Source organism: Cucurbita pepo, chromosome LG14 (genome assembly GCF_002806865.2).
Source record: "Cucurbita pepo subsp. pepo cultivar mu-cu-16 chromosome LG14, ASM280686v2, whole genome shotgun sequence".
Taxonomy (NCBI): Eukaryota; Viridiplantae; Streptophyta; class Magnoliopsida; order Cucurbitales; family Cucurbitaceae; genus Cucurbita; species Cucurbita pepo.
In genome coordinates this window covers 7,707,724-7,721,490 of record NC_036651.1, presented here as the reverse complement: position 1 = coordinate 7,721,490, position 13,767 = coordinate 7,707,724, and the positions used below count along the sequence as shown (strand labels likewise).

Below are 13,767 nucleotides of genomic sequence, written 5' to 3'. Positions count from 1 at the left end.
AGTATGACACGGAGAACATTACAAAATTGATTATCTAGCATCAATAATTAAAANTCCCACAGGTGCACTTACAAATCAGATCCTTGTTTGTTGGGGGAAGAAATTAAAAAATAAAATAAAATAAAATAAAAGATTTGGATTTTCCTAAAATCAAAATAAAAACAATAAGAAAAAGTCAAAAAGAACAAAAAGTTAAAGACAAAACCAAAGCTATGGGATAAAATCTAATTGTAAAATAAAATTAATTACTCTTAAGCTAAAATAATATTTAAAATTATTTTTATACTTAATTTTGGACGAAAATAATTAATAATTTATTTAAAAAATACCCTCAAATTTTTAAAAAGTTTCGAAAATACAGTATTTCAAAAATACCATTCTAATTTCCGGAACACTTTTTTAATTTTTTTGAATAATTTAAAAAGAAATATCTTTAAACTTTTTTAAAAAAATTAAAAAATACTTTCCGTTAGAATATGGACACAACCATTAATACCACATTAATCTATGGGACGTAATAGATGATTTCCATTTATATATTGTTGATAAAAACTTTTTTTTTTTAAATATGGTTATTTTTAACTTTTTACAAAAGTGGTATTACTGGTTTAATAATATATTTTTTTAATTAAAATATTAATGTAAGAGTAATTTTAAAAAAAAATTAAAAGTAAAAAAAAGGACATTTTTATTATTTTAGCATTTTTTAAAATTAATCTTTATTAATTTTAATTTTAATAATAATTTTGATAAAAATTAGTAAAAGACTAAATTAAATTTTTTTTAAAAGTAAAAAAAAAAAATTCCATGATATATTTAAGTGTAATTTTATAAATTTGTGGTTGACATTTCAACACAATCCACTTAAAAAAAATCATTTTACACGTGTCAATCAATCATTTTATTTTATTTTTTTAATGGAATAATCTTATCTTCATCGACGGTTAGAAATTCTCGCATATTATTATTTATTTTATAATCGATAAAAATAGCAAAAATCATAATGGAAAATTTGCTTAATAAACATTATTTTTATTTCAAGTAAATAATGTATTAAACAAGTGATGTGTTACATCAATTTTATTATTATATGATTGTGATTTTAGCATAATTAATTATTTTTATTTTTATTTTTAAAATATGATATTTAGAAATAAATTTATTCCAGCGTAATTATTTATTATTATTATTATTATTTTGTATAATTTTGTGGGGTATGACTACTCTGAACTTTTTGTAACAATCCAAGCATCGTTAGCTGATATTGTCATTTTTAGACTTTTCCTTTCGAACTTCCTCTCAAAAATTTTAAAATGCGTCTCGTAAAGAGAAATTTTCACATCATTATAAATAATATTTCATTTCCCTCTTTGGAGCTCAACGTTCTCGTTGACATACTGCCTAGTGTCCACCCCTTCCGGAGCCTAGGGTCTTCACTGGCACACGGTGTTCACATCCCTTCAGGACCCAACATATGTTCGGTGACCTCTTAGGTTCATTATTCTTAAATTAAAATGAATATTTTGAAAGTACAAAACGCCAAAATGAACCGAAGTTAAACGTATAAAAACAAAATATTCTTTAATTTAATGTGTCTAGTTATAAAGATAATAACGTAAATTAAATATGGAAAAAAATTATTGAGGATTAAAAAAAGAATAAAATAAATACCGAAAAAGAAAATAATATTATTTGCATGATGACTATTTGTAGGGCCCAATTTAATACATAATAAAATAAATAAAGGATTAATTTCAGCCGTCCGATTTGAATATGATGGGAATGTGGACAAAGGTTAGTTTTCATTATCGTGATGAGCTAACCAATCCAACGGCTTAAATGCCACCTGTCTTGTTGACATTCACGACGTTTTTTTTATTTTTTAATTTTTTATGGGTGGGCAGATCTGAAAAAAAAAAATTAAGAAATTAAGAAATTAAAATTTAAAAATTATAATAAAATAAATAAATAAATAAATGTCAAACTCATGGGATTCCCACCTTGTTTCATAGACAAAATAATTGGTTGTTTTTATCACAAAATAATTTCCATTAAAAATAAAATGTTTTTTTTTTTTTTATAATTTAAATGAGAGTTTTAATGGAATTTTAGAATAATTGTTATTTTTGTATTTTAATTATCTAAATTATTGTTTTCTATCCCTTTAGAATTGGTCAATTCTTTCATTTTTTAGAACCCTTTTATTTCTTTAATTCTTAATTTAAATTCTAATTATTTTATTTATTTAGAAATTTTAACCTTTTCTTTTAATAAAACAATATAATTGAAAATTGTAGTACGAAGGGTCGATTGACCCTTTGTTTTGGGTTCGGGTGACTTTGGATTCAAGTCTCACATATCCAGTAGCTTCCGCCTTGGTTCATCCCTACACCTGGAAAAAGTCAATTCTGATACCATTTGTAACACGATTCGAATAAGAATTAGAATTCAATATTCAAATATCGATCTGAATTTTGGGTATGAGACATTACATCCCTCCTAAAGTTGTAAACATAATTTGGTTGACAATAACAAAATACACCGTGATTGTAACACAAAAATCAATGAGTTATGAAACGCAGTCGATTGCCACCTGCTATCACTCATGATAATTTTCAATACGATTAGGGAGAAAACGAAAAATATTAGTTATCATTTATTATATTTAATTTTTATTATTCGAGTATTTGTAAAATTTTAAAGATTAAAATCTAATTAATATAGGAGTTAAAAAAAAAAAAATTAGACTCTAACAACTAAAATCGAGGTAGAAATATATAATTTAAATATTTATTTTGACATTCGAAATATTAATTATTTTTTTATTTTTAATTCAAACCAACATTTTTCATGAAATTAGCACATATATATTAGATAATTCCATAATTTTTTATCACATCTTTTCCTTTTAATAATGTGAATACTTTAAAAAATAATAATAATAATAAATTATTTCAAAATAATTTATGATTTAAAAATCTTCCTCAATCAACGGTGATAAATGAGGCTGTAACTTGGATCTGGTAAACGGCTGGTGACATTAATTTGATTCCGCTTTTTATTTAATTCATCAAAAAATAATTAATGTTTTTCATATAAATAAAAAAGTATGACAAAAGCAATGAAAGTGAAAATTAAGAGTGGAAATAAATAAATAAATAAATTTATAATTCTTTTTATAATTTTGAATAATATATTTTTTTTTATCCTTACATATTTTGCAATTTTCATATTGGTTTAGAAAAAAAATTAATTTTCCTTTTTTTGTGTTCAAATTAATATGAGCTCCGCTACATATTTATAGTTAGAAAGAGTGGACGGGGACGGGTAAAGGCTCGAAGAACTTTAATTTCAAATTTAGACTTAAAATCGTCTTGTTAACTGGTCAGCTTGAAATTAGTCAACCCAACACGCTTTAGTGTAGTTGCTACATTCCTTGTATTCCAATTTGATATAATCAACGTATCATCGGTTAGAAACTGCATTTGATTATAGCTCAATGATCCTATATAGGTGGGCTTGAATAAAAATTAGAGATTTGAATTCGCTAAACCTTATTTATTGAACGAGAATTAGGGGTGTTTATATGATTTGAAAACTCGACCAACCTGGTCTAACCAACTGTGTTGGGTTATTGTAACGACCCTAGTCCACCGCTACTCCAATCGATGTGGGATCTTACAATCCATTCCCTTTGGGGCCAACGTCCTCGCTAACACTCGTTTCTCTCTCAAATCGAGATGAGATCTCACCGCTACATTTTTTCGTTTGAATTGTTTGAATGTTTGGAAAACTAAAAAATTCAGGCCAGTTCTCATGTTTACATTCTCTTTTTATCGAATCAACCCAACTAATAAGCCTACCATAATTTATTACAAAAATTAAGAATTTTAATCTAACCAATATCAATAAGTGAAGGTTTGATTTTTGAGTTTTATAAGATTTTAGTTATTAATATAATATGTATCGGGAATAAGTATGGTTTTTTTAAATAATTAAAAGATAACCCGACAACTCAACCTAACCTTTCTGGTTGGGTTAGATTGGTAACTCTATTCATGGCTCGGGATGAACCAACCCGAAATTGATTCAATTTTTTTTTTAACTTTTTTTTTTAATTGAGTTGGAAATTTTTGCTTAGAAAACAAAAAAAAAAACTACAGAAATATATAAATAGTCAACAAAACATATAGATAATAATAATAATAATAATAATAATAATAATAATAATAATAATAATATTCCTCCCCACCTCACTTGCCATTATAAGATTTAAAAAATTTGATTTTTCTTCGATAATATTTTGTTTTTTAAAATAAATTTAGGTGGAAGATTATTTTTTTTTTTATTAATTAAAATTAAATATTATTATTTTTAAAAATAAATTTAAGTGTAAAAGAAAAAAAAAAATAATAATAATAAAATGAGATGTTTTCAATAACCCACCAAAATTAAATAAAGAGGAAAGTTGAACTTTTACTTCACAAACAATACAACAAAGAAGAGGTCTTACACAGACACCCACATCTCTCCCACCATTTCACCTTCACTTTGCCTTTCTTTTTCTTTTTCCACACCCATTTCTCAGATTCTTGCACTTCTCTTCCCCTTTCAAGATTGTACAGATTCCCCATTAATAACCCTTCTTAATCTCTCTATTTCTCAATTTCTGATGATTTTTGGGTCTTTTTCTCTCTGAATTCCCTTTTTTCTTCAGTTTTCATCTCTTTTTTGGGGGTTTTGAGACTTTTTTAGGCAAAACTCTTCTGGGTCTTCAAGAAATTGCTTGTTTCTGCAGTTTTCCTTTCTGGGTTCTTCCTTTTCTTTGCAGAAAAGGGTTTTGTGCTGAAAAACCAATCATATTTTTGTGAATAATTTTGTTTTTTACCTTTGTAATTTGCTTTATCTACTTTGAGGGGAAATTTTTTAAAGGAAGAGAAGGTCATGGGCAAACAAGGGCCTTGCTATCACTGTGGAGTTACAAGTGAGTTCTTGTTTCTCCAGTTCGGGTTTTATTGAAACTGGGTTCTGATAATATTGTTTGTTTTATATGTAATTTGGTTGTGTAAGGAACACAACCATGAATGAATTCAAAAGAAGCTCCTATATCTGAAACTTTTCAATATAATTCTCTCATTTTGATATCTAAAATAGTTCAAAGTTTAGGTATCCAGTGATATTTGATGAATTTTCCTCTCTCTAATCAGCTTATATGATGCCCTGTTCGTGTTCTAGCCTCTGTCATAGCTGCAAGTTCTTCCAAATTTAATGGACAATATATTGAGTATCAATTTCAGTTCCATAATCATCCCATTTCGGTGGAGGTGTTAATGAACCCGAATTCGAAGTTTGACACTATGTTGTGTTTGTGTTAATTCCCCAATGGCATCAAAGGAAACTATGTTCTAGTGAAGCCTACATTGTATCATCCCCTTGTAAAGCTGACATGTTTTGGTTCTGAATTAGTGTCAAGATTTGTGGTTGAATTGTTGTCAGCTGTCTCTGCTCGGTGTCTCCCATGGCTATCCCTTTCGTTGTTTGATTAATCGGTGTTTCGATTTGAAAGTACAGATAAAAGCTTATCTTATCTTAGCTTAGCCCTTTTAAGTATTCACTTCGAAACATCAAGTTCGATGCCTTTGTATCATTGATAGGCTGTCGAGCTCTAAATATGCACCCCTACCCTCATGGATTTATAATTCATTTGCACAATCCCAAAGTGTAGAGATCATTGTTATATTGCTGATAGCAGCTAGTGAGGATTCTTCCCATAAGTTTCAGATGCGTGAAAGCATCGAGGTTGCTCGTATAGAGAGTTGAAATTCGGCCTATGAGAGTTGGCGATGGCTGTTCTTGCAGAAGTTTGAGCACATTGATGGATATCTTGTTTAGTTGAAGTATATTTGCTGCTAGAGCTTGTTCTGGTTTTATAGTTGCTAGTTCTTATCAGGTTTGCTGAACTTTTCGAGGTTAGAGAGTGAAATGGCAATGAAGACGACAAAGAGGACGGATTGACTGAGTTTTTTCTTTCATCAAGTTGTTCTTGACAATCAAAATACGAACACGAGGACATTTTCATTGGCTTGGAAACAAACGAGTTTTGTAGAAGGACATGAATAACAAGCTAATTCGGGACTCACTCCTAACAATCCTCAACAATCCTCCCCTCGAACAAAGTACACCATAGAGCCTACCCTGAAGCCTATGTAGCTCTCGAACAACCTCCCCTTAATCGAGACTCAACTCCTTTTTTCTAGAGCCCTCGAACAAAGTACACCCTTTGTTCGATACTTGAGTCACTTTTGAATACACCTTCAAGGTTAACTACTTCTTTATTCGACGCTTGAGGATTCTATTGACATGACTAAGTTAAGGGCATGACTCTGATACAATGTTAGGAACCACAAATCTCCACAATGGTATGATATTGTCCACTTTGTGCATAGGCTCTCGTGGCTTTGCTTTTGGTTTCCCCAAAAGGCCTCGTACCAATGGAGATGTATTCATTACTTATAAACCCATGATTCCTCAACACACACATCAAAGTTTAGTTTCATCGACTCAATTGAGCTGTGATTTATTTGAGAGGTTTGAATTATGTTGTTGTAATGGCCGAACCCGATAGTGTCTCCTCGAGTGTAGCTTGTACAATTTGTTTAATAATTTCCCTGTTGGCTTTGTTGCATTAGTTATTTCTTTGATAGTAGATCCTAAAGGCAAGAATTGAAACAGGCACACCACTCTGGCGTAATGGACCTCCTGATAAACCTGTATTGTGCAATGCCTGCGGATCTCGATGGAGGACGAAGGGAACTCTTACAAACTATACCCCTCTTCACGCTCGGGCGGATCCTGATGAGTGTGAGGATAAAAGGGTCTCTAAGTGGAAGAACTTGTCAATGTGTAAGAACAAAGAAGTGAAACTGCTTAAAAGAAAACAGTATCAAGATAATGGAGTTGTGGTTGGGGTTATCCCTGATCATGCTCAGAGCTTCCACAAGGCAGTCGATGAAGATACGAGTTATAGATCAAGTTCGGGATCGGCCATATCAAACTCGGAGAGCTGTCAACAATTTGGTAGTGCAGATGCAAGTGATCTGACAGGTTGGTAGAATCAAATGGTTCATGTACTGTTTTTGTTCCTGTTTGAAACTAAACTTGATGGAAACTTCTGATTGGATGAGATGAGACATGATTAATTATTGTTCGTGCACAGCGAGTTTGTTTGTTCGCCGAAGTCAGGATAGAACAGCTAGAAAGATCAAATGGTTGACCTGTGTATTCGACGGTCGTTAATAAGTCCAATTACCTAAGGCATTGAATTCTTTCCTCGGAGTTGGAACTTATACTTTCCTCTTTTTTGTGAATAATGCTAGCGTTGTCGTATTAATTTGGTACATGTGAGATCCCATATCAGTTGGAGAGGAGAACGAAACATTCCTTATAAGGGTGTGAAAACCTCTCCCTAGTAGACGCGTATTAAAACCGTGAGGCCGACAGCGATACATAACAGGTCAAAGCGGACAATATTTGCTAGCGGTGGGTTTGGGCTGTTACAAATGGTATCAGAGCCAAACACCAGTCGGTGTGCCAGCAAGGACGCTGGCCCCAAGGGGGGTGGATTGTGAGATCCCACATCGGTTGGAGAGAGGAACAAAGCATTCCTTATAAGGGTGTGGAAACCTCTCCCTAGTAGACACGTTTTAAAACTGTGAGGCTGACGACGATATGTAACGGGCCAAAGTGGACAATATCTGCTTGTACAACACTTAAATCAGTTTATTTCTATCTTTTCTCCAGGCCCCTCACAGTCAACAGCGTGGGAGACGATAGTGCCCTCGAGAAAGAGGACCTGTGTTGGTCGTTCGAAGTCTACTGCAGTTGAGAAACTCACTCAAGATCTATACACGATTTTACGTGAACAGCAGTCTTACTTCTCTGGATCTTCCGAGGAGGATTTGCTTTTTGATAACGAAACTCCGATGGTCTCTGTAGAGATAGGACATGGAAGCGTTCTCATAAGGCATCCAAGTTCGATTACCCGAGAAGAGGAGTCGGAAGCAAGCTCGATTTCAGTTGATAATAAACAATTCACCGTAAACGAGGTTTATTCAGAGCCCTCCATCCTTCCTGTACATTATGAAGCTGACAACAAGACTGTAAATTTTTCCACTCTTGGAATTGGGAGAAAGCACTCTAATGGACAATGGTTCTTGCAGGAACAAATTAAAAGGTAAACTTCGAACCAAACTGAATTCAAATCTTTTCGTTCAGCATCGACTGGTTTATCACGTGAAAAATAGTTCGTATTGACTGCATACACTCGAGTTGATCCCGAATGTAGTTCATAAGAGCTTCTGATATGTGTTTGTGCTAGCACGCATGTTATCTTAGCCACGGTCTGCCTGGTTGTGACAGCCATTTCAAGCACTGTTAAACCTTGTTTACTCGTTATATGATACGAATTAATCATGACGATATTGACTTTAGAGGAGAAATTTTTCCTGCTTGTAATCACAGGGGCAGACCTCAATCAGAAAAAACGCAAGCACTTGGAAACCGTAACTCGCCGCTCTGTAATATAGATCTAACGGTAAGTTGTGTTCTTATGGACTTGTTGAAATATGAACCATCCATGTCATAATTCCGGCCCATGTTTCGTGTAGGACATTCTCAACTTCAGGGAGTTTACGAAGCAATTGACGAGCGAAGATCAGCAAGAGTTAATGAAGTATCTTCCGTCTGTTGATACCGAAGAGCTTCCCGACAGGTTAATCTTCTTCCATGTTGATTCAGCAGACTGATTTATCGAAAACTTACCGTTTTTGTTCGTTAATGCAGCTTGAATAGCATGTTTGAAAGCCCTGAATTCAAGGAGAATTTGAATTCTTTTAAGCAGCTGCTCACTGAAGGAGTGTTCGATTTCTCCTTTCCGGGTGCGAAAAGAGAAGACTGCAGGAGTTTGAGTAGGCTCGTGTTGTGGGATTTGTCAAAATCGAAATGGGTGGAACGGTATCATTTACTCAAGGTAAGATCTTATGGGGGAGACCCACGTTGACTAATTTAGGGAATGATTATGAGTTTATAAGTAAGGAATACAGGTCTGAGGCCTTAAGCCATGAGAGTTTATGCTCAAAGTCGACAATATCATACCATTGTGAAGAGTTGTGATTCCTAACATGGTATAGAGCCATGCCCTTAACTTAGTCATGTAATGTCGAATAAAGAAGTTGTGAGCTTCGAAGGTGTAGTCAGAAGTGACTCAAGTGTCGAACAAAGGGTATACTTTGTTCGAGGACTCTAGAGAAGGAATCGAGCCTCGATTAAGGGGAGGCTCTATAGTGTAAACCATGAGAGTTTATGCTAAAAGTGGACAATATCATACCATTGTGGAGATCCGTGATTCCTAACCCGATGAATTTGTTGCGAAGAGTGATTATATACAGTGACTAAACTTTTCTATGGGCTGCAGAAATGTAGCAGTGGAGTGGCTGTTCAAGGTTTTGCTGCTGCATCAAGTGGCTTTATGAATGGAAAGAGAGTGCTTGATGGCCAAAACAAAAAGCTTTCAGGTTGGTCAATATTTTGCTTGTGGTCTCCTCATGAGTATCAAACTCATGCGTTAGATATCATAATAGAGTATTGTGTCTATCTAAATCTCTAGAGTTGCTGCCGCTTGCAAACTGCATGCATTTCTTAATCTCATTTCAATTATCGTTATGGTTGGTCGATCAGCTCATTTTTGAGCAAATATCTTCGGCAAATCAAGAGAAGTAGACTGTGAGATCCTACATCGGTTAGGGAGGAGAACGAAACAACTTTTATAAGGGTGTAGAAACCTCTCCATAGCATACATGTTTTAAAAACCTTGAGGGGAAGCTCGAAAGGGAAAGCTCAAAGAGGATAATATCTGTTAGCGGTGGACTTGGGCCATTACAAATGGTATCAGAGCTAGACACTTGGCGATGTGCCAGTGAGGAGGCTGAGCCCTGAAGGGGGTGGACACGAGGCGGTGTGCCAACAAGGATGCTGGACCCCGAAAGGAGTGGATTGAGGGATCCCACATCGATTGGAAAGAGGAACGAGTGTTAGCGAGGACGCTGGGCCCTGAAGGGGGTGGATTGTGAGATCCCACATCGGTTGGGGAGGAGAACTATGCATCCTTTATAAGGGTGTGGAAACCTCTCCCTAGCAGACGCGTTTTGAAAACCTTGAGGAGAAACCCAAAAGGGAAAGCTCAAAGAGGACAATATATACTAGCGGTGGACTTGAGCCATTACAAATCGTATCAGAGCTAGACACTGAGCGATGTGCCAGCGAGGAGGCTGAACCCCGAAAGCGGTGTGCCACCAAGGATGTTGGGCCTCGAAAGGGGTGGATTGTGGGGATCCCACATCGATTAGAGAGAGGAATGAGTGCCAGCAAGGACGCTGGGTTCTAAAGGAGGTAGATTGTGAGATCCCACATCGGTTGGGGAGGAGAACAAAACATCCTTTATAAAGGTGAGGAAACCTCTCCCTTGCATACGCGTTTTAAAAACTTTGAGGAGAAACTCGAAAGGGAAAGCCCAAAGAGGACAATATCTGCTAGCGGTGGACTTAGGCTGTTATAAGACAACTTTTTAAATCGTGTTCTCCCTATAATCTTTTGAATATTTGCAAAATCTTTAGAGTTCAGGATAGAGCCGTGGTATCGGAGAAACATGAACACATTATTTAGCGACTCTTCATCTTATTGATCTCAAAGTAAACAACTTTAATCAATTGATCTTTTGAATGTCTGCAAAACCTATATTACTTGTTTTTGGAGCTAATTTAGAAACATGTTCATCTCTAGAAACCAGGACTGCAATGAAGAGTCCCAAAAGGGGGACGACAAAGACGAGCGTGGAAAGCAAGGAACTCGTCGACAGCGACGGTTCTTGCTTCAGTCCAAGAAGTTTATTTGCTTTGCCTTCTGATGGAGGTTCCTTCACATTGGAATCTCTCCATTTCGACGAGGATAGTTCGGACCAGGATCTCCTATTGGATGTGAGGTCGAACAACTCCTTTCCTCAAGCCGAGCTCCTTCATCCGTCCCTGAGTTTCGGTACTCCACAGGCAAGCAATAGTAGTAGCTCGGTAAATCTTCGACTTATGCATCATTGACAATTTCGAAGAAGCACCATAGTTTCGTAACTTAAAAAAGTATAACTTTTCTCGTGCTTGTTGAAATTGGAAATGAAAATCGTCTCGATGTGGGTCATGGTTGATTTCTCTTCTTTACCCTTTCAACCGCCCTTATAAACTCGAAACTATAAGGGGAAGGGGGGGATTTGGGTAGGCTTTTTTGTAAATGCTACCACTGGTAATATATAGCTCCCATCTCAGAAGTTATAAAGTTTAGATTTTTGTACATGGGTAATATGTTTTTTACTTGCACAATAATGTTCTATAACTCTTTTTACCATGGTAAATCAAATATTTTCTTGGTTGAAATATGGAAACATTTTTGGGATGATAATTGATGCCTAATTTATACAGCAAAGGAATGTGCAGATAATAGGAAATAACATTCAAAAGGAAAATTACTGAGGAAGATTAAGTGAAAATTCATGGTGGGGAAATAATGATTGCTAGCTCAGATGCTCTATCAGACAGTAAGTAACCCAACCAAGAGGAGGTTAAGAAGATACCAAGCCCAAGACTGTAGTAAGTGCTTGCAATTTAGCCCAGGTAAGTTTTCAAAGTTACTTAACTCGAGTATTAGACAATTTGCTTATAAAACAAATATTTTCAAACGTTACTGTAACATCCCAAGTCCACCGCTAACAAATATTATTTTCTTTGGGCTTTTCTTTTCGGACTCTTTCCCTCAAGGTTTTAAAACGTGTTGGGGAGAGGTTTCCATGCCTAACAAAGGGTGTTTCATTCCCCTCTCCAATTGATGTGCCTTCCTCTCAAAGTTTTAAAATGTATTGGGAAGAGGTTTCCACGCCCTTATAAAGAGTGTTTCGTTCACCTCTCTATCCGATGTGAGATCTCACAATCTACCACCCTTTAGGGCCCAGCATCCTCGCTGGCACTCGTTCCCCTCTCCAATCGATGTGGGGATCTCACAATCCACCCTCCTTTGGGGCTCAACATCCTCATTGACACACCGCCTGGTGTCCACGCCCCTTCAGGGCTTAACACCTCCCTGGTGTCACAATCACACTTTTGATGGCAGCAGACTTGCGATTGTGCGGCACTCACTTTCCAACGACAAGTGAGCTAAGCCAATTCCTTCTTAAGTCGCTNCCTGGTCACATTTTGAGAAGAAGAGTTTAGAAAATAGGGGTAGAGAGATTTTCGAAAGAGACATTATATAAGCAAGCAAGAGAGAAATAACGACTCATAGTATATAACCTTGGGTAGGGAGAAGTTGACAACTAGTCGTATCCCAGTACATTCTGAGGCAGTTGTCTAGCCTAAACATGATATTTCGTCATATTTCCTAGGAATACAAAAGTAAAACACTAGAATATGAAAAGACATAAAGGGTTGGACTTGTCACGGGCATGCGGCCATGGGCAACACGCCTTGGACGAGCATGACTGTGACACCTGGCACGCAACTCGGTGACTGGTTCTAATACCATTTGTAACAGCCCAAGCCCACCACTAGCAAATATTGTCCTATTTAGGCTTTCCTTTCCAGGCTCTCCTCAAGAAGTTTTAAAACGCATCTACTAAGGAGAGGTTTCCACACCCTTACAGAGATGTTTCGTTTCCCTCTCTAATCGATGTGAAATCTCACTGTTATGGTTCAAATTTCTATTTCCTTACCAAAANAAAAAAAAAAAAAAAAAAAACTAAATAATTCTAAGTCTTGACAGGGCATGCGACCCACCGTGGTCACACAAGTATTAGTTAATCATAATTTAAAGTGACATGGGACACGAGAACTGCATAAAAGGTTCAAGCAATAATATGTCCAACATGAGTAATGTAGGGGTTGGCTTAGTGGTTAAAAAGGGCTAGGTAAGTAATAAAGGGACTAGAAGGAATGGAGGTAGAATGAGTGCTCCAACAAGTTAAGGAGTTCATTGGTTTTGAAGCCATTGCACAAAAACCTTTGTAGTTGTTCAAAACTTGGCATCACAATATGACAAGCCTGCAAACTAGTATAATAAACTAGACAAACAGCACAAACCACACAAGGCATGTTCATCATCACTTCACAAGCCACTAATGGCAAATCCATACATTTACAAAAGTCAAAGAGGCAAAAGGATTTTCCTTGTTCTTTTTCCAAAACAAAGCAATGGAGAATGATCATTTCAAAAAATCAATACACCATATGTATATTCCAAAAGATTTTCCCAATTCACATAAACAGTAATCTCTTGATTCATGATGGGTTTGATAGATTAATTACCAATGGCTTGCTGGAAGAAGTCATCTCCCAGCTGCTGATCATTTCCAGTGTTGTTTATTCTACATACTCTCCTCTTTCCTCTCACAGCAACTGTTCAGTATTCCGGCGGCCACCACTCCGGCCGGGGAAGTGTCATTCCACGGCGCTGGACGATGTCCAAAATGCTGAGATTTGACAAAGTCTCATCATTGAATTCATTTTCCCTGTCTTGTTCTCCTGCGAGAATCTTCAAGATTTCCAAAAGAGTGACCTCCATAGGATGATCTTCAGAGGTGTTCGACCTCTCCCCAGATGCATCTTTTTTCACTCCACTGAGTGAAGGTGGCAGCACCCGAGAAGAGGATTGGTGAGCGTTTGCAATTTCTTCTTG

The 13,767-nt window shown here is 35.8% G+C and overlaps 1 protein-coding gene across 1 annotated transcript; it reads left to right on the top strand.

Annotated features, from left to right (window-relative positions):
• The first annotated feature begins 4,471 nt into the window (after window positions 1–4,471).
• Window positions 4,472–11,396, top strand: LOC111809664 (GATA transcription factor 26-like). Its single transcript, XM_023696040.1, has 8 exons — window positions 4,472–4,984; window positions 6,733–7,104; window positions 7,801–8,233; window positions 8,521–8,593; window positions 8,667–8,770; window positions 8,842–9,028; window positions 9,473–9,572; window positions 10,837–11,396. Exons 1-8 carry the CDS (start codon window positions 4,945–4,947, stop codon window positions 11,145–11,147), a joined length of 1,620 nt encoding a protein of 539 aa, XP_023551808.1. The 5' UTR covers window positions 4,472–4,944; the 3' UTR covers window positions 11,148–11,396.
• The last annotated feature ends 2,371 nt before the right edge of the window (window positions 11,397–13,767 follow it).